The sequence below is a fragment of the Bos javanicus genome, chromosome 15 (genome assembly GCF_032452875.1).
Source record: "Bos javanicus breed banteng chromosome 15, ARS-OSU_banteng_1.0, whole genome shotgun sequence".
Classification (NCBI taxonomy): domain Eukaryota; kingdom Metazoa; phylum Chordata; class Mammalia; order Artiodactyla; family Bovidae; genus Bos; species Bos javanicus.
Genome location: NC_083882.1, coordinates 20,803,750 through 20,830,345, shown reverse-complemented (window position 1 = coordinate 20,830,345; position 26,596 = coordinate 20,803,750). Strand labels below are relative to the sequence as shown.

Below are 26,596 nucleotides of genomic sequence, written 5' to 3'. Positions count from 1 at the left end.
CTTCTCCCTTTACTTGGTCTTTTCAAATTCTATCTTTCCCTAAAGCCCAGTTTTGGGGCCGACCCTGCAAATGAGATAGAGCTATCAGCTACTCTGATGCTATTTTGGAGTATAAATTAATCCAGTCCTGTCTTTGGCATGGGGCCTGGCATGTAATAAGCAATAAAACTGCAATTGATGATAATGGTTGTGATGCTGTTTTCTCAAATACTCTAGTCAATATTTTATCTCCTTATTCTCTGACCATAAGAAATGCTTAACTGCCTATACCACTTTTTAACACTTAACTATCTTGGTTTAGATGTTACCATTTTATTTCCATAATAAGATTGCACACTTCTTGATAGGCAGGCATAGGCATACAAAACTTGCTGAGTTGGATTGAAAGTTGTTATTTACTGGCTTTACAAGCCATGTGATCTTCATTGTGTGTCTTTTCCCCCTCAACAGAAAATGAAAACATTAGCAGAAAGGAGGAGGAGTGCTCCATCTCTTATCCTGGATAAAGCCCTGCAAAAGCGGCCCAGTACCAAGTAAGTGGGAAGCTTTGTACTACTCATTTGGGACCTGCTGGATTTCTTCTATGTGTATCGTTTATTTGCTTTTTATCAGGACCAGAATTCTCTGTTAAATAATAGAAAGCATGACTTCTGTTCTGAGTTTATTTGATAAGACCTATTCTTTATGAGAAACGTAAAGCCTTTTGAGAGCTGGTGATCTGTTGCTTTAAAATTGATTCAAAAGTGAATCTTACATCCAGTGGTACACAAACATGCATGTTCCACATATTGTAAAAGTTTTATTTTTTGAAACAATTAGAAATCAGAATACTAAAGATGAGTTATTTTAACCACTGTACATGTTTGGTTATGCATAAACTTTTGCTTACTTTTTATCATAAAGTGATCCCCATGCAAAGGTAAAAGGCAGATTTTTAGCGACTTTAGATATGAATAAAGATAAAGATTAATAAAAGATTGAGTTCTGATTGCTTTTAGACATTATAGGTTAGAGTAATTAGTGATTAATTAGTGAAATTTGAAGTGGAAAAACGGGCTAAATATCTATTGAAATGACCATTTTGCCTACTGAAGCTAAATACTATTTCTATGGCATCGTAAGAGTTTTTCGTAATATGTCAAAATTGGATGGTTTTTCACTAATTTATTCAATAATTTTTAATGGCATTTTAATTCAGAGCCTTTTTATGTTCAAAGGAATGCAGCAATGCTTTTCCACTAATACGTGAATCCTTTTATGTAAGGTGTGGTCTTTACCACATTTTTAAAGGTGAGGATATATCTGATAGTTCTATGAATGGTGTACTGATTTAACATGAAATCTATGTGAAGGCATTGCATTTTTTTCATTTTTTAAATTTATTTATTTTTAATTGAAGGATAATTGCTTTACAGAATTTTGTTGTTTTCTGTCAAACATCAACATGAATCAGCCATAGGTATACATATGTCCCCTCCCTCTTGAACCTCCCTCCATCTCCCTCCCTATCCCACCCCTCTACTTGATACAGAGCCCCTATTTGGGTTCCCTGAAACATACAGCAAATTCCCATTGGCTATATATTTTACATATGATGATGTAAGTTTCCTTGTTACTCTCTGCACACATCTCACCATCTCCTCCCCTCTCTCCATGTCCATAAGTCTGTTCTCTAGGTCTGTTTTCTCCATTGCTGCCTTGCAAATAAATTCATCAGTACTATCTTTCTAGATTCCATATATATTTGTTAGTATACGATATTTATATTTCTCTTTCTGACTTACTTCACTCTGTATTATAGGCTCTAGGTTCATCCACCTCACTTGAACTGACTCGTGTGTTCCTTTTTATGGCTGAGTAATATTCCTTTGTGTGTATGTACCACTTACACTCTTTATCCATTCATCTGTTGATGGACATCTAGGTTGCTTCCATGTTCTAGCTATTGTAAATAGTGCTCAAATGAACATTGGGTTACATGTGTCTGTTTCAGTTTTGCTTTCCTCAGGGTATATACCTAAGAGTGGGATTTCTTTGGATAATAGGGTGGTTTTATTCCTAGTTTTTTAAGGAATCTCCATACCATCTTCCATAGTGGCTGTATCAATTTACATTCCCACCAACAGTGCAAGAGTGTTCCCTTTTCTCCACACTCTCTCCAGCATTTATTGTCTGTAGACTTTTTGATGATGGTCATTCCTACCGGTGTGAGGTGATATATCATTGTAGTTTTGATTTGCATTTCTGTAGTAATGAGTGATGTTGAGCATCTTTTCAATGTGTTTGTTAGCCATCTGTATGTCTTCTTTGGAGAAATGTCTGTTTAGGTCTTTGTCACACTTTTTGATTGGGTCGTTTGTTTTCCTGGTATTGAGTTATATGAGCTGCTTGTATATTTTGGAAATTTGTCCTTTGTCAGTTCTTTGATTTGCTATTATTTTCTCCCATTCTGAGGGTTGTCTTTTCACCTTGTTTATAGTTTTCTTTCCTGTGCAAAAGCTTTTAAGTTTAATTAGGCCCCACTTGTTTACTTTTGCTTTTTTTTTCCGTTACTCTAGGAGGTGGGTCATAAAGGATCTTGCTTTGATTTATGTCATCCAGTGTTCTGCCTATACTTTCCTCTAAGAGTTTTAAAGTTTCTGGTCTTACATTTGACCATTTGGTCTTCCATTTTGAGTTTATCTTTGTGAATGGTCTTAGGAGGTGTTCTAATTTCATACTTTTTTATGTAACTACAGTTTCCCCAGCACCACTTATTGAAGAGGCTGTCTTTGCCCCATTCTGTATTTTTGCCTCCTTTGTCAAATACAAGGTACCCATAGGTTTATGGATTTATTTCTGGGCTTTCTATCTTGTTCCTTTGGTCTATATTTCTGTTTTGTGCCAGTGTCATACTGTCTTGAAGACTGTAGCTTTGTAATATAACCTGAAGTCAGGAAGGTTGATTGCTCCAGCTCCATTCTTTCTCAAGACTGCTTTGGCTATTTGGGGTCTTTTGTGTTTCCATATGAATTGTGCAATTTTTTGTTCTAGTTCTGTGAAAAATGCCATTGGTAATTTGGTAGGGATCGCATTGAATCTCTAGATTGCATTTGGTAGTATAGTCATTTTCACAATAGTGATTCTTCCTACCCAGGAACATGGAATATCTCTCCATTTGTTTATGTCATCTTTGATTTCTTTCATCAGTGTCTTATAATTTTCTGTATATAGTTCTTTTGTCCCTTAGGTAGGTTTATTCCTAGATATTTTATTCCTTTTATTAAAATGGTGAATGGGATTGATTCCTTAATTTATCTTTCTGATTTTTCATTGTTAGTATATAGGAATGCAAGTGATTTCTGTGTATTGATTTTATATCCTGTGACTTTGCTAAATTCACTGATTAGCTCTAGTAATTTTCTGATAGTATCTGTAGGGTTTTCTACATATTGTATCATGTCATCTGTAAACAGAGCTTTACCTTTTCTTTTCTGATCTGGATTTCTTCATTTGTTTTTCTTCTCTGATTGCTGTAGCTAGGACTGCCAAAATTATGTTGAATAATACTGGTGAGAGTGGACCCCCTTGTGTTTTTCCTGGTCTTAGGGGGAATGCTTTCAATTTTTCACCATTGAGAAGAATGTTTGCTTTGGGCTTATCGTATATGGCCTTTACTATGTTGAAGTAGGTTCCTTCTGTGCCCATTTTTTGAGGAGTTTTAATCAGAAATGAGTGCTGAATTTTGTCGAAGGCTTTTTCTGCATCTATTGAGATTATCATATGGTTTTTATCTTTCAATTTGTTAATATGGTGTATCAGATTGTTTGATTTGCCTATGTTGAAGAATTGCACGGCATTTTTTATGGTCTAAAATAAATTATATAGCCAAATCCCAACAAGTGAAACTTTCAAAATACTTAGCTCAGTCTCCTCTTTTTTTTTTTTTTTTTAAATTAGTCGCTCAATCCTGTCTGACTCTTTCCAACCCCTGGACTGTAACCCACCAGTCTCCTCTGTCCATGGAATTCTCCAGGCAAGAATACTGGAGTGGGTAGCCATTCCCTTCTCCAGGCAATCTTTCTGACCTAGGGATCAAACCCAGGTCTCCCACATTGCAGACAGATCCTTTACTGTGTGAGCTACCAGGGAAGCCCCAGTCTCCTCTTTGTACTCAGCAAGTTGTCAGACTCAAGCAGCATCCCTGGCTGCCCCCAGATGACACACTCTTTAGTCATTGGGTTGATCAGAAAATGTAAATTACTTTCAATAGATGCCTAATCAAAATTTACTTATGAAAATATTCTGCCAATGAATAGTATAGAAATACACTTTTGTGCCATATGAAAATGGCTTTTGGATTGTTTGCAATGTTATATCTTTGGATTGGGGCTTCTCTGATAGCTCAGTTGGTAAAGAATCTGCCTGCAATGCAGGAGACCCCAGTTGGATTCCTGGGTCAGGAAGATCCCCTGGAAAAGGGATAGGCTACCCACTCTAGTATTCTTGGGCTTCTCTTGTGGCTCAGCTGCTAAAGAATCCACCTGCAATGCGGGAGATGTGGGTTCGATCCTTGGGTTGGGAAGATCCCATGGGGAAGGGAAAGGCTACCCACTCCAGTATTCTGACCTGGAGAATTCCATGGACTGTATAGTCCATGGGGTCACAAAGACAGGACTGAGAGACTTTTCACTTTTATCTTTGCATTAGTGGTGGATTAAATAAAGAATGGTTGTGTCTTCACAGTTTGACCTTGATTATCTATAAAATTCAAGAGAAATTATTTTTTAGGGGAAGTAGAGAGAGAAGGCAAAAATTGTCTTTAATTCTGCTATATTTTTTTTAATTTAAATTTATTTATTTTAATTGGAGGCTAAATACTTTACAATATTATATTGGTTCTGCCACACATCAACATGAATCTGCCACGGGCATACACATGTTCCCCATCCTGAAACCCCCTCCCACGTCCCTCCCCATACCATCTCTCTGGGTCACCCCAGTGCACCAGCCCCAAGGATCCTGTATTGAAACTGGACTGGTGATTCGTTTCTTATATGATATTATACATGTTTCCATGGCATTCCCCCCAATCATCCCACACTCTCCCTCTCCCACAGAGTCCAAAAGACTGTTCTATACATCTGTGTCTCTTTTGCTGTCTTGCATACAGGGTTATCTTTACCATCTTTCTAAATTCTGTATATATGCGATAGTATACTATATTGGTGTTTTTCTTTCTGGCTTACTTCACTCTGTATAATAGGCTCCAGTTTCATCCACCTCATTAGAACTGATTCAAATGTATTCTTTTTAATGGCTGAGTAATACTCCATTGTGTATATGTACCACTGCTTTCTTATCCATTCATCTGCTGATGGACATCTAGGTTGCTTCCATATCCTGGCTATTATAAACAGTGCTGCGATGAACATTGGGGTACATGTGTCTCTTTCAATTCTGGTTTCCTAGGTGTGTATGCCCAGCAGTGGGATTGCTGGATCGTAAGGCAGTTCTATTTCCAGTTTTTTAAGGAATCTCCACACTGTTCTCCATAGTGGCTGTACTAGTTTGCATTCCCACCAGCAGTATAAGAGGGTTTTCTCCACACCCTCTCCAGCATTTACTGCTTGTAGACTTTTTGATAGCAGCCATTCTGATTGGCGTGAAATGGTACCTCATTGTGGTTTTGATTTGCATTTCTCTGATAATGAGTGATGTTGAGCATCTTTTCATGTGTTTGTTAGCCATCTGTATGTCTTCTTTGGAGAAATGTCTATTTAGTTCTTTGGCCCATTTTTTGATTGGGTCGTTTATTTTTCTGGAATTGAGCTGTAGGAGTTGCTTGTATATTTTTGAGATTAGGTGTTTGTCAGTTGCTTCATTTGCTATTATTTTCTCCCATTCTGAAGGCTGTCTTTTCACCTTGCTTAGAGTTTCCTTTGTTGTGCAAAAGCTTTTAATTTTAATTAGGTCCCATTTGTTTATTTTTGGTTTTATTTCCAATATTCTGGGAGGTGGGTCATAGAGGATCCTGCTGTGATGTATGTCGGAGAGTGTTTTGCCTGTGTTCTCCTCTAGGAGTTTTATAGTTTCTGGTCTTATGTGTAGATCTTTAATCCATTTTGAGTTTATTTTTGTGTATGGTGTTAGAAAATGTTCTAGTTGCATTCTTTTACAAGTGTGGTTGACCAGTTTTCCCAGCACCACTTGTTAAAGAGATTGTCTTTTCACCATTGTACATTCTTGCCTCCTTTGTCAAAAATAAGGTGTCCATAGGTGCGTGGATTTATCTCTGGGCTTTCTATTTTGTTCCATTGATCTATATTTTGTCTTCGTGCCAGTACCATACTGTCTTGATGGTGGCTTTGTAGTAGAGCCTGAAGTCAGGCAGGCTGATTCCTCCAGTTCCATTCTTCTTTCTCAAGATTGCTTTGGCTATACGAGATTTTTGTATTTCCATATAAATTGTGAAATTATTTGTTCTAGCTCTGTGAAAAATACCGTTGGTAGCTTGATAGGGATTGCATTGAATCTAGCTTTATTTAACCACTTTTTAAAAAATAAACAGTTTCAGGTAAAATTTTTGTTGGAAGTTCCTGCAATGGATGTGTGCTAGGTTTTTCAATTAAAAAATAGCCCTTATTTATGTCAGAGAAGGTTTAGCTCTAAATCAGGGGTCAAATAGTGGCACACCTCCCCTCTAACCCAGGGTGAGAATATACAACAGTATGCATGTGACTCTCTCAACTCACTCCACCCTCTCTTTCCCCCATGTGTCCAAAGTCTGTTCTCAGTGTCTACGCCACCATTGCTGCCTTGGGTAGCAATGTACCTATTCCCAGGGCAAAGGTTTAGAAGTGCATACAAATGATTAATTGTGTTTACCCTCAGGAATATCTCAGTAGGTAAAGAATCCACTTGTAATGCAGGAGACCCTGGTTCAATTCCTGGGTCTGGAAGATCCGCTGGAGAAGGGATAGGCTACCCACTCCAGTATTCTTGGGCTTCCCTTGTGGTTCAGCTGGTAAAGAATCCGCCTGCAATGCGGGAGACCTGGGCTTGATCCCTGGGTTGGGAAGATCCTCTGGAGAAGGAAAAGGCTACCCACTCCAGTAATCTGACCAGGAGAATTCCATGGACTGTATAGTCCATGGGGGTCGCAAGGAGTCAGACACGACTGAGTGGCTTTCACTTTAAAGTCAAGCATTGTAAAGCAGTGCTTATAGAAAACAGGAAGCCCAAATTAATCATTTGTATGTACTTCTAAACATTTGTCTATGCAAGTGTAATTAAAATTTGTATTTACTTTCTATAATGTTTAAATTCTCACTTTAATATAGATAAATTAGTTCTTTGCATTTTTCAAGTCTTGCATTCTTTTTAAAAGATCAAATCCTATTATAGTAACCATTCAAGAAAGCCTTAGAATTTGTCCTTTATATAATGTACACTCTTGAAAAGTTTTATCAATCAGATTTTACTAATTATTGATGAATTTTCTATTTTAAAGAAAGTTTATAGTGACTTGGTTTATAAAATAGATCACTTCTCTTTTCACAGTTGTTAAGAATAACTCAAATTTTCATGACTAGAATTTTACTTTTCCATGATTTATACCCAGGAAACAAGGAAAATTTCTAAAGTCTATTCTGAGCACACACCTACTTCAAGTAAAATTTTATGCAACGAAATTCTACTACCTAAAAAGAATCTTTACAATCTCTTTGCATGTAACATTATGGGAATTAATCTATAAAATACTGGTATACATTGTGGGGATAGATAGCAAAGATATTGAATGTTTTATTTATTAGCATTGTATATTTCTTGAAATAGATAGATCCATCATAGCACTTCATATTTCTTTAAACCTATATTTGATTTTGCTTTTCCAGTATAACATTACTGTTTCTACTGTTTTCTTCTAATTATGGTGTTATTTTAATAATTAATGACTTATAAGTGATAAAGTTTTTATCCAGAGTTAAGCAATAACTCACAGAGGATTTATTGGAATTATTTCACTTAACAGCTGTTGCACCTTAATTTTTTAACTTACTTGTTTTTATTTTTTTATTTATTTATTTTTTTTATTAATTATTTTTTTCTAAATTTTTAAAAGAAAATCCATCCTGAACCCTCCTCCCTCCTCCCTCCCCATACCATCCCTCTGGGTCATCCCAGTGCACCAGTCCCAAGCATCCAGCATCGTGCATTGAACCTGGACTGGCATCTCGTTTCATACATGACATTTCACATGTTTCAATGCCATTCTCCCAAATCTTCCCATCCTCTCCCTCTCCCTCTCCCTCTCCCACAGAGTCCATAAGCCTGTTCTATACATCAGTGTCTCTTTTGCTGTCTCGTATACAGGGTTATCGTTACCATCTTTCTAAATTCCATATATATGCGTTAGTATACTGTATTGGTGTTTGTCCTTCTGGCTTACTTCACTCTGTATAATAGGCTCCAGATTCATCCACCTCATTAGAACTGATAAAAATGTATTCTTTTTAATGGCTGAGTAATACTCCATTGTGTATATGTACCACAGCTTTCTTATCCATTCATCTGCTGATGGACATCTAGGTTGCTTCCATGTCCTGGCTATTATAAACAGTGCTGTGATGAACATTGGGGTACACATGTCTCTTTCCCTTCTGGTTTCCTCAGTGAACTTACTTGTTTTTAATTGGAGGATGATCGCTTTACAATATTGTATTGGTTTATGCTGTATATCAGCATGAATCAGCCATAGGTATATGCGTGTTGCCTCCCTCTTGAACCTCCCTCCCACCTCTTAACCCATCCTACCCCTCTGGATTATCACAGAGCACCAGATTTGAGCTCCCTATGTCATACAGTAAATTTCCACTGACTATCTTAATTTTACATATGGTATGGTATATGTTTGGAGAAGGCAAAGGCACCCCACTCCAGTACTCTTGCCTGGAAAACCCCATGGACGGAGGAGCCTGGTAGGCTGCAGTCCATGAGGTCGCTAAGAGTTGGACACGACTGAGCGACTTCACTTTCACTTTTCACTTCCATGCATTGGAGAAGGAAATGGCAACCCACTCCAATGTTCTTGCCTGGAGAATCCCAGGGATGGGGGAGCCTAGTGGGCTGCCGTCTATGAGGTCGCACAGGGTCGGACACGACTGAAGCGACTTAGCAGCATGGTATATGTTTCAGTGCTACTCTCTCAGTTCATTCCACCCTCTCCTTTCCCCTTGTGTCCAAAGTCTGTTCTCAATGTCTGCATCACCATCGCTGCCCTGGGATAGGTACATCAGTACCATCTTTCTAGATTCCGTATATGTATATGTGTGTGCATTCCAATAATATATGATTCCAATAATATACAATATTTGTCCTCTTTTGAGTTATTTCACTCTGTATAATAGGCTCTAGGTTCATCCACCTCATTAGAACTGAGTCAAGTGCATTCCTTCTTATGGCTGAGTAATGTTCCATTGTGTATATGTACCACAAATTCTTTGTCCACTCATCTGCTGATGGACATCTAGGTTGTTTCCATGTCCTGGCTATTGTAAATAGTGCTGCGATGAACATTGGGGTGCATGTGTCTTTTCAATTATGGTTTCCGAGTAGTGGGATTGTTGGGTCATAGGATTTTTTTTATTAATATATCTTTTTTTTTAAGGATTGTCTATACTGTTCTCTTCTCTCTTTGGAGAAGGAAATGGCAACCCACTCCACTATTCTTGCCTGGAGGATCCCAGGGACGGGGGAGCTTGGTGGGTTGCTGTCTGTGGGGTTGCACAGAGTTGGACACAACTGAAGTGACTTAGCAGCATACTATTCTCTATAGTGGCTGTATCGATTTGCATTCCTACCAACAGTGCAAAAGCGTTCCCTATTCTCCACACCCTCTCCAGCATTTATGTTTGTAAACTTTTTGATGATGGCTGTTCTGACCAGTGTGAGATGATACCTCATTGTGGTTTTGATATGTATTTCTCTACTAGTGGTGTTGAGAATCTTCATGTGTTTGTTAGTCATCTTTATGTCTTCTTTGGAGAAATATCTTTTTAGGTCTTCTGCCCACTTCTTGATGTTGCTGTTTGTTTTTCTGGTATCGAGCTTCATGAGCTCCTTGTATATTTTTGACATTAATCCTTTGTTAGTTGTTTCATTTGCTATTATTTCCTCCCATTCTGAGAGTTGTTATTTACTTTGCTTATAATTTCCTTCATTGTGCAAAAGCTTTTAAGTTTCAGTTCAGTTCAGTCGCTCAGCCGTGTCCAACTCTGCAACCCAATGAACCGCAGCACGCCAGGCCTCCCTGTCCATCACCAACTCCCAGAGTCCACCCAAACCCATGTCCATTGACTCGGTGATGCCATCCAACCACCTCATCCTCTGTCGTCCCCTTCTCCTCCTGCCCTCAGTCTTTCCCAGCATCAGGGTCTTTTCCAATGAGTCAGCTTTTCGCATCAGGTGACCAAAGGATTGGAGTTTCAGCTTCAACATCAGTCCTTCCCATGAACCCAGGGCTGATCTCCTTTAGAATGGACTGGTGAATCTCCTTGAAGTCGAAGGGACTCTCAACAATCTTCTCCAACACCACAGTTCCAAAGCATCAATTCTTCGACGCTCAGCTTTTCTTATGGTCCAACTCTCACATCATACATGACCAATGGAAAAACCATAGCCTTGACTAGATGGACCTTCGTTGACAAAGTAATGTCTCTGCTTTTTAATATGCTATCTAGGTTGATCATAGCTTTCCTTCCAAGGAGTAAGCGTCTTTTAATTTCATGGCTGCAATCACCATCTGCAGTGATTTTGGAGCCCAGAAAAATAAAGTTAGCCACTGTTTCCACTGTTTCCCCATCTATTTGCCATAAAGTGATGGGACCAGATGCCATGATCCTAGTTTTCTGAATGTTGAGCTTTAAGCCAACTTTTTCACTCTCCTCTTTCACTTTCATCAAGAGGCTCTTTAGTTCCTCTTCACTTTCTGCCATAAGGGTGGTTGTCATCTGTATATCTGAGGTTATTGATATTTCTCCTGGCAATCTTGATTCTAGCTTGTGCTTCTTCCAGTCCAACGTTTCTCATGATGTACTCTGCATATAAGTTAAATAAGCAGGGTGACAATATACAGCCTTGACATACTCCTTTTCCTATTTGGAACCAGTCTGTTGTTCCATGTCCAGTTCTAACTGTTGCTTCCTGACCTGCATACAGGTTTCTCAAGAGGCAGATCAGGTGGTCATATATTCCCACCTCTCAGAATTTTCCACAGTTTAGAAAACTTATTCCTAAGTATTTTATTATTGTTGTTGCAATGGTGAATGGGATTCTTTCCTTAATTTCTCTTTCTTATTTTTCATTGTCAGTGTATAGGAGTGCAAGGGATTTCTGTATATTAATTTTATATCCTGAAACTTTAATATATTCATTGATTAGTGCTAGTAATTTTCTGGTGGCATCTTGAGCATTTTATGTGTAAAGAATGATGTCATCTGAAACAGTGAGACTTTTATTTCTTTTCCAATCTAAATTCCTTTTGTTTCTTTTTCTTCTCAATTGCTGTGGCTAGGACTTCCAAATCTATGTTGAATAATAGTGGTGAGCGTAGGCACCCTTGTCTTGTTTCTGATTTTAGAGGAAATACTTTCCGTTTTTCACTATTGAGAATAATATTTGCTATGGGTTTGTCATATATGGCCTTTATTATGTTGAGGTATGTTCCTTCTATGCCTACTCTCCGGAGAGTTTTTGTCATAAATGAGTGTTGAATTTTGTCAAACGCTTTCTCTGCATCTGTTGAGATGATCATATGATTTTTATCTTTAATTTGTTAATATGGTATATCATAGTTATTAATCTTTGTAAATTGAATAATCCTTGCATCCCTGGGATAAAGCCTGCTTGAAGATGATATATGATGTTTTTAACGTGTTGTTGGATTCTGTTTGCTAGAAGCTTGTTGAGGATTTTTTGCATCTGTGCTCATCAGTGATATTGACCTGTAATTTTCCTTTTTGTGTCATTTATGTCTGGTTTTGGTATCAGAGTGATGGTGACCACATAGACTGAGTTTGGGAACTTTCCTTTCACTGCAGTTTTCTGAAAGAGTTTGAGTAGGATAGGTATTAGCTCTTCTCTCAACTTTTGGTAGAATTCATCTGGGAAGCCATCTAATCCTGGGCTTGTTGTAAGGTTGTTGTTTTTTTTTTTTTAACACTTTCAATTTCTGTGTCTGTGATTGGTTTGTTCATATTTTGTTTCTTCTGTTTCAATTTTAGAAGGTTATGCTTTTCTAAGAATTTGTCCATTTCTTCCAGGTGATCCATTTTATTGGTACATAGTTGCTCATAGTAGTCTCTTATCCTTTGTATTTCTGTGTTTGATGTAACTTTTCTTTTTTCATTTCTAATTTTATTGATTTGAGTCTTCTGCCTTTTTTTCCTTGATGAATCTGGCTAACAGTTTGTCCATTTTGTTCATCTTCTCAAAGAACCACCTTTTAGTTTTATTGATCTTTGCTGTTGTGTCTTTGATTTCTTTTTTATTTTTGCTCTGATCTTTATGATTTCTTTCCTTCTACTAACTTTGGGGGTTTTATTCTTCCTTATCTAGTTGCTTTTGGTGTAAGGTTAGATTGTTCAATGTTTTTCTTGTTTCTTGAGCTAGGCTTGTATTGCTATAAACTTCCCTCTTAGCACTGCATTTAATGCGTCTGATAGGTTTTGAGTTGTGCTTTCATTGTCACTTGTTTCAAAGTATATTTTGATTTCTTTTTTGAATTCTTTAGTGATCTGTTGGTATTCAGAATTGAATTGCTCAACCTCCATGGGTTTTTATTCCCTGCTTTTTTTCCTGTAGTTGATATCTAGTCTCTTAGTGTTGTGGTCGGAAAAGATGCTTGAAATGATTTCAGGTTTGTTTGTTTGTTTGTTTTAATTTCATAAGGCTTTATTTATGAGCTAAGATGTGATATATCCTAGTGAAAGTTCCATGTGCACTTGAGAAAAAAGTGAAAAATCTTTTGTTTTTGGATGAAATACCCTGTAGATATCAGTTAGGTCCAACTGGTCCAGTATGTCCTTTAAAGCTTGTGTTTCCTTATTAATTTTCTGTCTGGAGGACTGTCCATTAGTGTCAGTGGTGTGTTAAAGTCCCCACTATTATCATGTTATTGTCCATTTCCCCTTTCAGAGTTGTTAGCATTTGTCTTAGTATTGAGGTGCTCCTATGTTAGGTGCAAATATATTTATAATTGTTATATCATCTTCTGAGTCCTTCCTTGTCTCTTGTAACAGTCCTTATTTAAAATCTATTTTATCTGAGTCTTGCTACTCCCACTTTTTTTTTTATTTCCATTTGCATGGTATACATTTTTCTAGTCCCTCACTTTCAGTCTGTGTGTGTCCCTAGGTCTGAGGTGAGTCTCTTGTAGACAGAATATATAGGGGTCTTGTTTTTGTATCCATTCAGCCAACCCGTGTCTTTTGGATGGAGCATTTAGTCCAATTACATTTAAGGTAAATATTGATATGTTATGATGCTATTGCCATTTACTTGATTGTTTTGGGTTTGTTTTTTGTAGGCCTTTTCTTTCTTTTGTGTTCCCCTGTCTAAAGGAGTTCCTTTAACATTTGTTATAAAACTAGTTTGGTGATGCTGAATTCTCTTTAGCTTTTGCTTGTCTATAAAGCTTTTGATTTCTCCTTCAAATCTGAAGCAGATCCTTGCTGTGTTCGAGTAATCTTGGCTGTAAGTTTTTTTCATCGCTTTAAGCATATCCTGCCACTTCCTTCCAGCCTGCACAGTTTCTGTTGAAAGATCAGCTGTTGGCCTCATGGCAATCCCCTTATATGTTATTTGTTGCTTTTCCCTTGCTGCTTTTAATATTTGTTGCTTGTGCTTAATTTTTGTTAGTTTGATTAATATGTGTCTTGGTGTGTTTCTCTTTGGTCTATCCTGAGTGGGACTCTTTGTGCTCCCTGGACTTAGTTGTCTGTTAGCTTTCCCATTTTAGAAAAGTTTGCTTCTATAATCTCCTCAAATATTTTTTTATGCCCTTTCATTTTGTCTTCTTCTTCTGGGGCCCCTATGATTCAAATGTTGTTATGTTTAATGTTGTCCCAGAGTTCCCTGAGACTGCCCTCATTTCTTTTTATTCTCTTTTCTTTATTCTGCTCTGCTCCAGTTATTTCTTACACTTACCATTCTTCTGCCTCAGATAGATTCCTATTGGTTCTCTCTGCCCATTGGTTCCCTCTGGTGTACTTTTTAATCTCAGTTATTGTGTTGTTCATTGTTGATGGTCTGTTCTTTAATTCTTCTAGTCCCTTGTTAAACATTTGTTGTAACTTTTTGGCTTGTGCTTCCAGTCTATTTATCTGTGCCTCCATTTTATTTCCAAGATTTTGGTTCATCTTTACTATAGTTACTCTTATTTCTTTGTCAGGTAGAGTGCTTATTTCCTCTTCATTTGTTTGGTCTTCTCGGGTTTTACAATGTTTTTCGTCCACTGCATGTTTCTCTGTCTTTTCATTTTGTTTAATTTACTGTGTTTGAAATCTCCTTTCTGTAGCCTGGAGGGTTGTAGTTCCTCTTAATTCTGGAGTCTATCCCCTGTGGGTGGGGTTGGACCAGTGTCATGGTTGGGAGGACTTTGTGCCTATGGTCTCATGCCTTGTCTCTGAAGTGCAATGCCATGTCCGATAGTATGTTTTGGGGTATCTTTGGGCTTCGTATGGCTTTTGGCAGCCTTTCTACTAATGGACAGTGTTGTGTTTCTGTCTTGCTAATATTTTGGCATGAGGCCTCCAGCACTGGAGCTTGCTGGCCTTTGGGTGGGCTTTGCTGTTAGTGTTGTGGGAGACCTTTGGGAGAGCTTTTGTTGACTAATGTTCCATGGGATTGGAAATTCTCTGGTGGTCCAAAGTCCTGGACTCAGGTCTCCTACATCAGGGGTAGGGAAGGCCCAGGAAAAGCAAAAGGTCATTCACTACTTGTCCAAGCCTAGGTTGGAGTGATTCTGAACTTCTAGGCTGAGTGCCGGTTAGACCCTGTCCTGCCTGCAGCACCAAAACCTCACGGGCCTCACAGCACAGAAGACAAAACCCCAAGACTGATAGTGAGAGCAACACTTAAGAGTACCCAAAGAAATTCACACACTTAAAAAGGGAAAAGTAGAGAGAGGAAAGAAAAAAAGAATAAAAACAAGAGTCAAAGAGAAGAGAGCAATGAAGACTGTAAAATTAGGAAAAAATAAAATGAACTTATTTAAAAATAAGATGTTTTAAAAGTGGAAAAAGTTAAGTTATAAAAAAATAAAAATTAAAGGAATAATAAAGAAATTACATGAGAACAATATGAAAAAGAAAAGAAGGAAGAAAAAAGGGGGGAAAATGAAAGAAAAATTAGAGAAAAATGTATGCAGAGTTGTAGTTCCACCTCCACCTCCCAGGAGGCTCTCTAGTATTGAGCTGTTCTCTGGACCTGCCATGGGAACAGCTCAGACTCTGATCTGACCCTACTCATGTGTGTACTTGCCTCATCCATTGTCCTCAGTTGCCAGAGCGAGGGCTTTCTCTTCTGTGTGGACACTCATTGTCCTTTTATATATTCCATAGACACAGAGTCTACTTAGTTGGTTTTGTGGATTTACTCCGCAGCTTGTGCAGCTGGTGGAAAGGTTTTAGATTCTCTTCTTTAGCCTCTCTGCCGTAGAGCTCAGTCGTGGTTTTATCCTCACCTCTGCATGTGGTCATTCACAGGAGTTTGCTCCTTGGGCTGCCTGGGAGGACTCAATTCTGCCCTAATGAGGATCAGGCATGGAGGTAGTGCAGCTGCTTGGATCACAGGGATCCTGGCAGCACCAGATACATGGGGGAGCCAGCGGCGACAGACAGAGGCAATATGGCACTATTAGGAGGTTTTTAGCCTCTGGAAACTCTCCCCTAGTGAGGACCAGGCATGGAGGTGGTGCAGCTGCTTGGATCACAGGATACCTGGTGGTGCCAGATGTTCGGGGAAGCCAGCAGCCACAGGCACAGGAGATAAGGCACTTAGAGACTTCTTCTAGCCTCTGGCAGCTAGCGTTCAAAGGGTTTCCCTGGTTGGTCCTTTTCTGGCGCTTGGCACAGCAGGTGCTCAAAGACCCTACTGGCTGGGGTCCTTCTCTATTGCTCAGTGCAGCAGGCACTCAAAGGGCCCTTCTGGCCAGGGTCTTTATTGCTCGGCACGTCAGGCACTCAAAGGACCACTTTCTGTGGGGTTTTTCTCTATTGATCAGCTGCCCAGTGTGTGAGTGGGGAGAGAGCGAGAGGTTACAGTGATGGCCTTAGGCCCTGTGCACAACTCAGAAGTACCACCGTGCCTCCTTGGCTGTCCAGCTTTCCTTGAAAGGCACTCCCTGCCACAGTCTTCTCCCTCATGTTCCTGCAGGCCTTCTCCCTGCAGTCAACAGCAGTTCTTGCTCTGAGAGTGCTCCGCAACCACTGTGCTCCAGCTCCCTGCCACCACATGTACTGGAGGATCTGTGTCCCTCTCCAGGCTGCTTTGGGCTATGGTGCAGATAGTCTGTGTGGTTCTCAGTCCCTTCAGACTGCCATAGATCAGCTGCCACCTCCAGCAGCATCAAATGCCTCCCCTCTGTCCTGAACTATTGCTCTGATGCGGGGATCTCTCCCCTGCTCTTCTGTCCCATTTACTTTCCTCCTCTTTTTCCCTCCCTTCCTTCATCCTACTGGGTTTTCCTGTGGTCAGGGACTCTTGTCAGCTCTCAGCTAGTACTCTGTGAGATACTGTATTTACTTAGGCATAAATTCATATCATACAAACTTTTCTTTCAGAAATTCATTTGTTTTGACATGGTATTCAGCCCTCCTTATAGAAATTGCATGAAAATATACCCACTTTTCTTTTAAGTTACAGTCTGTTTGTACCTTCAAGTTAGTATTCACCTATATCTATCCTTACCTCCAGCTTCCTGATGGCTCAGCAGGTAAAGAATCTGCCTACAATGCAGGAGACTTAGGTTTGATCCCTGAGTTGGAAAGAACCCCTGGAAAAGGAAATAGCATGAAGAATTTTTTGCATGAAAATTTTTTCTTGCCTGAAAACTCCCATGGAGAAAGGACCCTGGTAGACTACAGTCCAAAGGGTTGCAAAGAGTTGGACACGACTGAGCAACTAAGCATGTAGAATGCTTCTTACCTCCAAATCAATTCATTGTGTGTGTACTGTTTGTGAGACTTGGTACTGGGTACTTTACATGTATTACCTTTCGAATCTCTGCTTACTGCTGCTGATTGGAGAGAAAGGTAATGCCAAGGAAATGTTACGGTGCAGCAGAAAGTGCTTGGGCTTTGCTACATTCAAATGCTGACTTTCCATCCTGATTGTCTGTGTGACCTCAAATAAATTACCTAATCTCTGAGTTTCAATGTCTTCCTCTGTAAAATATGAATCTAATGCTTAGAATATGAAATGAGAAAATAAGGGAAATGTTTAGATTGACTTCGTTATTATTAGTTGCCTCTTTCTTTCCCTTGTATATATTTCATTTTCAAGTTTTAAACCTCTTGAAATATCCAATAAAGTCAAGTTTGTTAATAAGATTTTGTTGTTGTTGCTGTTCAGTTAAGTTGTATCCAGCTCTTTGATCCCATGGAGTGGGATCCCAGGCTTCTCCATCCTCCACTATCTCCCAGAGTTTGCTCAGTTTCCTGTCCATTGAACTAGTGATGCTAACCATCTCATCCTCTGCTGCCACCTTCTCCTTTTGCCTTCAGTCTTTCCCAGCATCAGGGTCTTTTCCAATAAGTCAGCTCTTTGCATCAGGTAACCAAAGTATTGGAGCTTTAGCAACAGTCCTTCCAATAAATATTCAGAGTTGATTTCCTTTAAGATTGACTGTTTTGATCTCCTTGCAGTCCAAGGGGCTCTCGAGAGTCTTCTCCATCACCACATTTTGAAAGCACCAATTCTTTGGTGCTCAGCCTATGGTCCAACTCTCACATCCATACATGACTATTGGAAAAACCATAGCTTTGACTATGTGGACCTTTGTTGGCAAAGTGACGTCTCTGCTTTTGAGTACACTGTTTAGGTTTCTTGTAGCTTTTCTGCCAAGGAGCAGGCATCTTTTACTTTTATGGCTGCAGTCACTGTCCACGATGATTTTGGAGCCTAAGAAAATAAAATCTGTCACTACTTCCAATACTTTGGCCACCTGATGCAAAGAACTGACTCATTGGAAAACATGCTGATGCTGGGAAAGATTGAAGGCAGGAGGGGAAGGGAACAACAGAGGATGAGATGTCATCACTGACTCGATGGACGTGAGTTTGGGCAAGATCCAGGAGATGGTGATGGACAGGGAAGCCTGACGTGCTGCAGTCCATGGAGTCATAAACAGTCGGATGTGACTGAGTGACTGAACAACAACAAAAGGCTGTAAGAGAAACTAAATGAGTATATGTCAAGCCCTTAATGTAGTATCTAGCACATAGTCAGTGCTTTTATGTTTGAGGACTATGTAGTAGTAAGTAGTAGTGGTGGTGGTGGCAGCAGCAGCAATAACAGAAATGGAAGGACACATTATCCTGGTTCAGAGACTCTCTGAGGACAATAGTAGGTGAGAATTTTTAAAAGATGAAATGCAGTCTGGAAGCCAGCTAGACTATAATGTTAAATTCGTTTTAGCAAAAACAGTTGTATTTCCAGGTCTGGCCTGAAACAAGATCAGCTTTGACTGTTTGGAATTCATTTCTGGTGGACCCTGAAAATTCTTGAGGTATCCCTAGACAGAAGCTCAAAGTATACCTAGAATGATTCTTGGAAACAAGAGCTTGCCACATGATGGATTGACCTGGTTGCCACATGGAGGATTGACCTGGTTTGCTCAGCCACTTGAGATGAAGGGGCTCCAAGAGCTTCATATGTAGCAGAGCTGTGAATCAAGATTAAACACATACACAATTGGCTGGTTTGGGGTAAGGATGAGAGGGTAAGAGACCCAAAGCAAAAGGCAGTGGAGACCAGGAAAGCAGCTCTCTGCTGACTCTCCTCTTCCTTTTGGTCAGTTCATTCCTGTTGTGCGTGGCTGTACACAAATGTGTGCTCACAAACATGCTAATCTTCTTTTACTCAGAAGTTCCCACATTGTGTTCTGCAAATTCCTCATCATTTCATTTCCTTTTTCTCTGTCATGTTGGCATCTAACATCTAACTAGTCTAAAGTGGATGATAACTTACCATACTTTCTAAGGCAAGCAGAACATTTATGCTATCTGGAATAGTTTACTGAGAATTGTGGTCAAATCTCCTCTCATAAGAGAATGAAAAACTGCTTCTACCTGTGATAAGTATAAACTTGACAAATATGTTGTTGAAATGAACTGAATGACCTCGTGAAGGCCTCTCTCACACTGAGACTCTAGGTTAGTTATGGTAACTGTCTGATAGAATTTAAAGGAAAAGTCAATTTAAAAGGAAAGTTACTAGACTTTCTTTTGGAAGAAATTCTATAAACCTTCTGTACCTAGATGCAATTTCTTGATAACAAGACTTTAAAATAAAATAAAATTTTGAAGAATTATAAAATAATTTTTTTAAGAATTTTAAAAAATCTTTTAAGACCTTTTCAAAATTTTAATAAACTATACTGATATACTATCTTACAAAAAATCTGTATTCTTTCCTTTTCTTATAGAAACAAAACAAAACAAAAAATGCTTTTCATCGTGCTGCCTTGTATTACATGCCCTGTGCTTAGTTGCTCAGTCATGTCTGACTCTTTGTGACCCCATGGACTATAGCCCACCAGGCTCCTCTCTCCATGGGGATTCTCCAGGCAGGAATACTGGAATGGGTTACCACCCTTCTCCAGGGGATCTTCACAACTCAGGGATAGAACCCATTCTATCTGCATTGCAGGCAGATTCTTTACCCTCTGAGCCACTAGGGAAGCCCATGTTATATTCCAGTTGGCTCTAAATAAGGCCTATTCCTACAGTTTTGAATAATGTGTTGTAAAGTTTTAAACTGCATAGATTGTTCAAGGTATGTGATGAGAAGAACACAAAGTAGAAATTTAATACGTGAAGATCACTATCACTAGCACTCTACAAGATACCTACTTTCCTTGCAAGGAACGTTTTCCAAAGTAGTAAAACTCAGATGTAAAGGAAAGAGAGAGCAGTTGCTTTATAAAGTGGCAAAGTTGTTGGATTTTTGCCAAAATGAAATTCATTGCTTTCTTAAGCCAAAGACTTCGCAGATCCACATATCACTTTATTCTCTTCAAACTACTTTTCATATTCTTTAAAAATGATCAAATACATCTGTTCCTGATGGAGTATGCTGTTTCCCTATGGTATGATTCTGGGAGGAAATCTATAGAAGATGTAAATCTCTTCACATGCTGGTGAGCTTGACAGGGTCAAATTAATTTATTTTTGCACTTGCAAAACAGTACATCCATTTAATTTCCTCATTCCAACTATAAACTAATTTCCTAATTGCAGTTAAAATTCAATTTTATATTTAATTTTGGCACCAGGAAAACACTGTCTCATTAGTGAATGTTTATTCACCTTTCCTCACCTCTCTCTATGAGTTATCAGGCTATCCTAAGACATCCTTGCTGTGTAGGGCTAAATACTGCCATACCCTGTACAGCTTGAAAGATTTCTCAGAGGTACTTTGGAATCTCATGATCGGCTTCCTTCAAAACCCTTTACAAAGCAGAAGAATAATTGAAAACCTTCATACTATTATGGTTTAGAAAGTATGGACTGTGGAGCCATCCTTCCTGGGTTTGGATCTGGCCCTGCTTCTTGTCAGATGTGAGAACTTTGACAAGATTCATAACCTCTTCAGGCCTCACTTTTCTCATCCGTAGCATGAGGACAATCTCCTAGGGGATTAAAAGAGTTAAATTGTATCTGGCACATTTTAAGTATTAGATATGTTTTCTGTTAAAATAATTAAAAATACATAAATCCTTGTGCTGCCATGTCACATAATGTCTAATCTTCTTAGTGTTCCAGGTGTAGGTTTTTTTCAGCCTATCTGCATTTCGAGTGTCAGTTCAGTTCAGTTCAGTCGCTCAGTCGTGTCCGACTCTTTGTGACCCCATGAATTGCAGCACGCCAGGCCTCCCTGTCCATCACCAACTCCCGGAGTTTACTCAAACTCACGTCCATCGAGTCGGTGATGCCATCCAGCCATCTCATCCTCTGTCATCCCCTTCTCCTCCTGCCCCCAATCCCTCCCAGCATCAGTCTTTTCCAATGAGTCAACTCTTCGTATGAGGTGGCCAAAGTACTGGAGTTTCAGCTTTAGCATTGTTCCTTCCAATGAACACCCAGGGCTGATCTCCTTCAGAATGGACTGGTTGGATCTCCTTGCAGTCCAAGGGACTCTCAAGAGTCTTCTCCAACACCACAGTTCAAAAGCATCAATTCTTTGGTGCTCAGCCTTCTTCACAGTCCAACTCTCACATCCATACATGACCACTGGAAAAACCATAGCCTTAACTAGACGGACCTTTGTTGGCAAAGTAATGTCTCTGCTTTTGAATATGCTATCTAAGTTGGTCATAACTTTCCTTCCAAGGAGTAAGCGTCTTTCAGTTTCATGGCTGCAGTTACCATCTGCGGTGATTTTGGAGCCCAAAAAAATAGTCTGACACTGTTTCCACTGTTTCCCCATCTATTTCTATTTCAAGTGTAGGGACCGTTTTCTGTGCTTAAAATCTACATGTTTAGTGCTGCTACTAAGTCACATCAGTCATATCTGACTCTATGTGACCCTATAGGTGGCAGCCCACCAGGCTCCCCCATCCCTAGGAGTCTCCAAGCAAGAACACTGAAGTGGGTTGCCATTTCCTCCTCCAATTCATGAAAGTGAAAAGTGAAAGTGAAGTCGCTTAGTTATGTCCGACTCTTTGCAACCCCGTGGACAGCAGCCTACCAGGCTCCTCTGTCCATGGGATTTTCCAGGCAAGAGTACTAGAGTGGGGTGCCATCGCCTTCTCCGTGTTTAGTGATAGGTATAGAAAAGATACTCTATAAATATTAGCTGAGCTAAATTAGTGATTCCTTTCTTCCCCCAGCTAAGTAGGTCAACCCTCAACTGGAATAGAAAAAGGATCTGAGAGTCCACTGCTGTCTGAGAACATGATACAGTCATTGCCAAAAAGCCACACAAAGAATTGCCAGTTACGGAATGACCAGCAGTCTAATGTTTGTTGATTTACTGCTCACATGTTTAATGCATCAGCTGTGTTATGAGTCTGTGTTGATTTCTGATGCATAGTTTCTGGAGTAATGAGAAGACGGGAGTGAGTTCTAGTTTCTGCTCTATCGTTAATGACCCTGGTAGAGTCACGTAGCTTTTTTTTCAACCAGAACTCTTTTCTTACCTGTCAGGCATGGAGCAGGGGGAGAGTGAAGTTGACTAAATCCTTTACATACTTCCTTCACCAGCCCCCAGCTTTACCATTTTGTGTTTCTTTATGATAACCATAACTCAGTCACAAGGAGAATGGAAAATGGTATGAACGCTTCTTACAAATCCTTTTTATCACAGCTCTTAAAACATCTCTAAGCATGTGTATGTCACACTACTGAGAAATGAGTATCCTCCTTATCCACTTTCAGTGCAGAGGTCAAGCATTTGCTCATGTGGGATCTTTGGTCTTTTTACTGTCATTATGTCATTTTGGTAGCCAGTCTCCACAATAGCCCCAATGATTTCTACCTCCTGGAATTCACACATTTGTCCAATTCCCCCCATACAATGTATCAGAATTGATCTCTGTAACCAATTGGATATTGTTAAAGTGATGATTGATCACTTCTGAGATTTGGTTATTAGATACCAAACTTCTGTCTCAATTGCTCTCATGCTTTTCTCCATCTCTGTAATCATTTGCTCTGGGGGAAGCAGTCTCCTAAGCAGCCCTGCAAAGAGGCCTCAATGGAAGGAGCTGAAGCCTCCACCCCATAGCTACGTGAGTGACCTTGTAAGTGGATTTTCAAACCCCAGTCAAGTCTTTTAGAGATTGCAGCCCTAGCTTGACTGCAGCCTCATAAGAAACCTGAGCCAGACTCACCCAGCTAAATTACTTCCTGGTTCCTGACACTTAAACTGTGTGAGGTAATGTTTGTTGTTTTAAGTGACTATGGTTTGTAGTAATTTGTTATGTAGCAACTGATAACCAATACAATTATCTTCAAGTCATGAAAGTAGCTTTCTAGAGTGTTTCTTATATTTCCCTTTTATATATTCTTACAGCTAGAAGTGGAAGGATGGATACAGATCCTGTTCCCATTTATAAATTAAAACTCTCATTCCCCAAATCATGTAATTTGTTAGAAAAGGAGCCAGATGACGTTCTTTCTTTAAACGGCTCTATTGAGATACTGGAGAAGGCAATGGCACCCCACTCCAGTACTTTGCCTGGAAAATCCCATGGATGGAGGAGCCTGGTAGGCTGCAGTCCATGGGGTTGCTAAGAGTCAGACACGACTGAGCAACTTCACTTTCACTTTTCACTTTCATGCATTGGAGAAGGAAATGGCAACCCACTCCAGTGTTCTTGCCTGGAGAGTCCCAGGGACGGGGAGCCTGGTGGCTGCCGTCTGTGGGATCACACAGAGTCGGACACGACTGAAGTGACTTAGCAGCACTGAGATACAGTTCATACCATTTAGTTCATGTGCACTTCAATGGCTTTTAGTGTATTCTCAGAGTCGTACAGCAACTCTGTTTAGTATTTTAGTCTGTGACTATACTAACCAGATAAAAATCTTAAACCATTTTCATCCTGCCTGAAAGAAAACCCATAGCCATTAGTTGTTATTCTTTGTTCTCTCCCTTGTCCCTTCTTCCCTTATCTCTGTCTGTAAGCAGCCACTCATTTCCTTTCTGTTTCTATAGCTTTGCCTACTCTGGACATTTCATGCAGCTGGATCATGTCCTATGTGGTCTTTGAAACAGGCTTCTTTGAGTTAGCATGATATTTTCAGGGTTCATCCATGTTGTAGCTTGTGTCAATACTTCATTACTTTTCTTTGTTGATAATATTTCATTATATAGATATACCAGTTTCATTTATTTGGTCATGAGTTAATGGACATTTGAGTTATCTTCACCTGTTGGCCATTGTGAATAACACTACTGTGATCACTCATGTACAAGATTTTATGTGGATGTATGTTTCATTTCTCTTGTATATATCCAGGAGTGGAGTTGTTGTATCATGTGATACTCTATGTCTAGCTTTGGAGAAACCAAATATTATCCAAGAAAGCTGCACATACTACATTTCTACCAATAATACATGATGAGTCTGACTTCTCCACATCTTTACCAATCCTTGTTATTTTCCATCTTTTCAACTATAGTCATCTTGGTGAGTGTGACGAGATATCACTTGTGGTTTTCATTTATATTTCCCTTATTATGACGAGCATCTTTCATGTGTTTATTTGCCATTTGTATATCTTCTGGGGGGCAGAATTTTCTATTTAAAAATTAGAACATTTTTAGTTGAGTTACTTATCTCTTTATTAATGAGTTGAAAGAGCTCTTTATATGTTGCCAAACAATATTCTTAATATTACATGTGTATATGCACAGCACAGGACTACTTTGAAGTTTCCAAGGCTCCCAAAGCATGTAAGCGTGAAGCAGCTTGATAATGAAGATCAACCAGGCTTCAGTTGTCTAATTAACTTAGTAGTATTTATATAACTTTGGTTTGGTCTTTCTTTTCCATTGAGATTAACCCTTCAGTTTGGGGGAAAAAATAATTTCTACAAAATGAATCCAAAATGATCGTGTGGACAGGTTCTATGATGCACACTCTCTAAATTATCTCTAAGTTAGGAGCTTTAATAATCCTTATTTAATAGTTATGATTTTCTAGAATACCTTTTTGTTTATTTTCTAAAACACTTTTTATAATTTAAAAAGTTATTATAGGTACATGTTAGAAAACTTGGAAAATGCGGGGAGGTACAAATAAAGTTTTCTCTCATTTGCTTCAATTGTATGTATTTTATGACTGAATCATCAACATGACCATGTATAATGCTGTATATGACAGAAACATTCCATATTTACTGTATTTGTATTATATATGTAAAAATTGAAAATAAAATTCTGTGGATTTGCTTAAACTTCTAACATGTACTTCATGTCTTTCCTTACAAAAATGTCTTTTATTTGAATGAAGTAGACACTGATTAAATAAGGCCTACTTTTCTGTACTCACCTTCAAGGAGCTCATAACTTTATAGAGGAGAAAAATACATGATGAATTAATATTATAAGGTCTATTATTAAATAGGAGAATAAAAATAGGAGAACAAAACAACTGTCTTAAGGCATGAGCGAATGCTTCAAAGAAGTGATACAGTATATGCTACGTTTTAGTGGATAAGTAGGAGTTCTTTAGCATAGGAAACAGTGACATAATGTCCTAGTAGTAAACTCTAAGTTAGAGTTAAAAGTTTGTATAAAGGAGTAGAGATGAGGCTAGTACAGTAAGTAAGGACCAGACAGAGGGCAGCCTTTGTCACGCTAAAGACTTTAGATATCTGGATAGTAAGGATTAAAATTAAACATTCAGAAATCAAAGATTATGGCATCCATTCCCATCACTTTATGGCAAATAGATGGGGAAACAATGGAAACAGTGACAAACTTTATTTTCTTGGGCTCCAAAATCACTGCAGTTGGCGACTGCAACCATGAAATTAAAAGATGCTTGCTCCTTGGAAGAAAAGCTATGACAAACCTAGACAGCATATTAAAAAGCAGAGGCATGGCTTTGCTGACAAAGGTCCATCTAGTCAAAGCTATGGTTTTTCCAGTACTCATGTATGGATGTGAGAGTTGAACTATAAAGAAAGCTGAGCGCCAAAAAATTGATGCTTTTGAACTGTGGTGTTGGAGAAGACTCTTGAGAATCCCTTGGACTGCAAGGAGATCAAACCAGTCAATACTAAAGAACATCAGTCCTGAATATTCATTGGAAGGACTGATGCTGAAGCTGAAAATCAAATACTTTGGCCACCTGATGTGAAAATACCCTGATCCTGGGAAAGATTGAAGGCAGGAGAAGAAGGGGACGACAGAGGATGAGATGATTGGATGGCATCACCTACTCGATGGACATGAGTTTGAACAAGCTCTGGGAGTTGGTGATGGACAGGGAAGCCTGGCGTGCTGCAGTTCATTGGGTCGCAAAGAGTCAGATATGACTGAGCAACTGAACCGAACGCTAAAGGAAATAATCTAAAAAAAAAAAAAGTCAAAGTTTGTGATGTGATTTAACTTGTGTTTTTGAAAGAAAGTTCTATTAAATAATTGATTGGAAGAGAGCTATGTCTTGGCAAAGCAGGTAAAACATTTAAGAGACAATTGAAAGTCAGGTAAATGATAATGAAGAACTTATACAGTGAAGGGGAAATTTTTAGAGACATTTAAGAGTAAGAATAAGATTTGGGTGTAGGGAAATGAAAGGAATCAAGAATGAACTTTCTAGCTTTTGAATACTGGATAGATGGTGATGACATTAAAAGACTGCTAATTGAGAACATGAGCA

General features: G+C 39.0%; 1 protein-coding gene across 5 annotated transcripts in view; it reads left to right on the top strand.

The window, feature by feature from the left end:
• Positions 1-26,596, top strand: part of ARHGAP20 (Rho GTPase activating protein 20) — a 216,325-nt gene that overhangs the window by 23,136 nt on the left and 166,593 nt on the right. For all 5 annotated transcript variants that reach the window (XM_061440245.1, XM_061440241.1, XM_061440244.1 and 2 more), the window contains exon 2: positions 451-533. In XM_061440245.1, coding sequence (XP_061296229.1) covers positions 454-533 — 80 coding nt within the window. In that variant the 5' untranslated portion in view covers positions 451-453. The remainder of the gene's footprint in view (positions 1-450; positions 534-26,596) is intronic.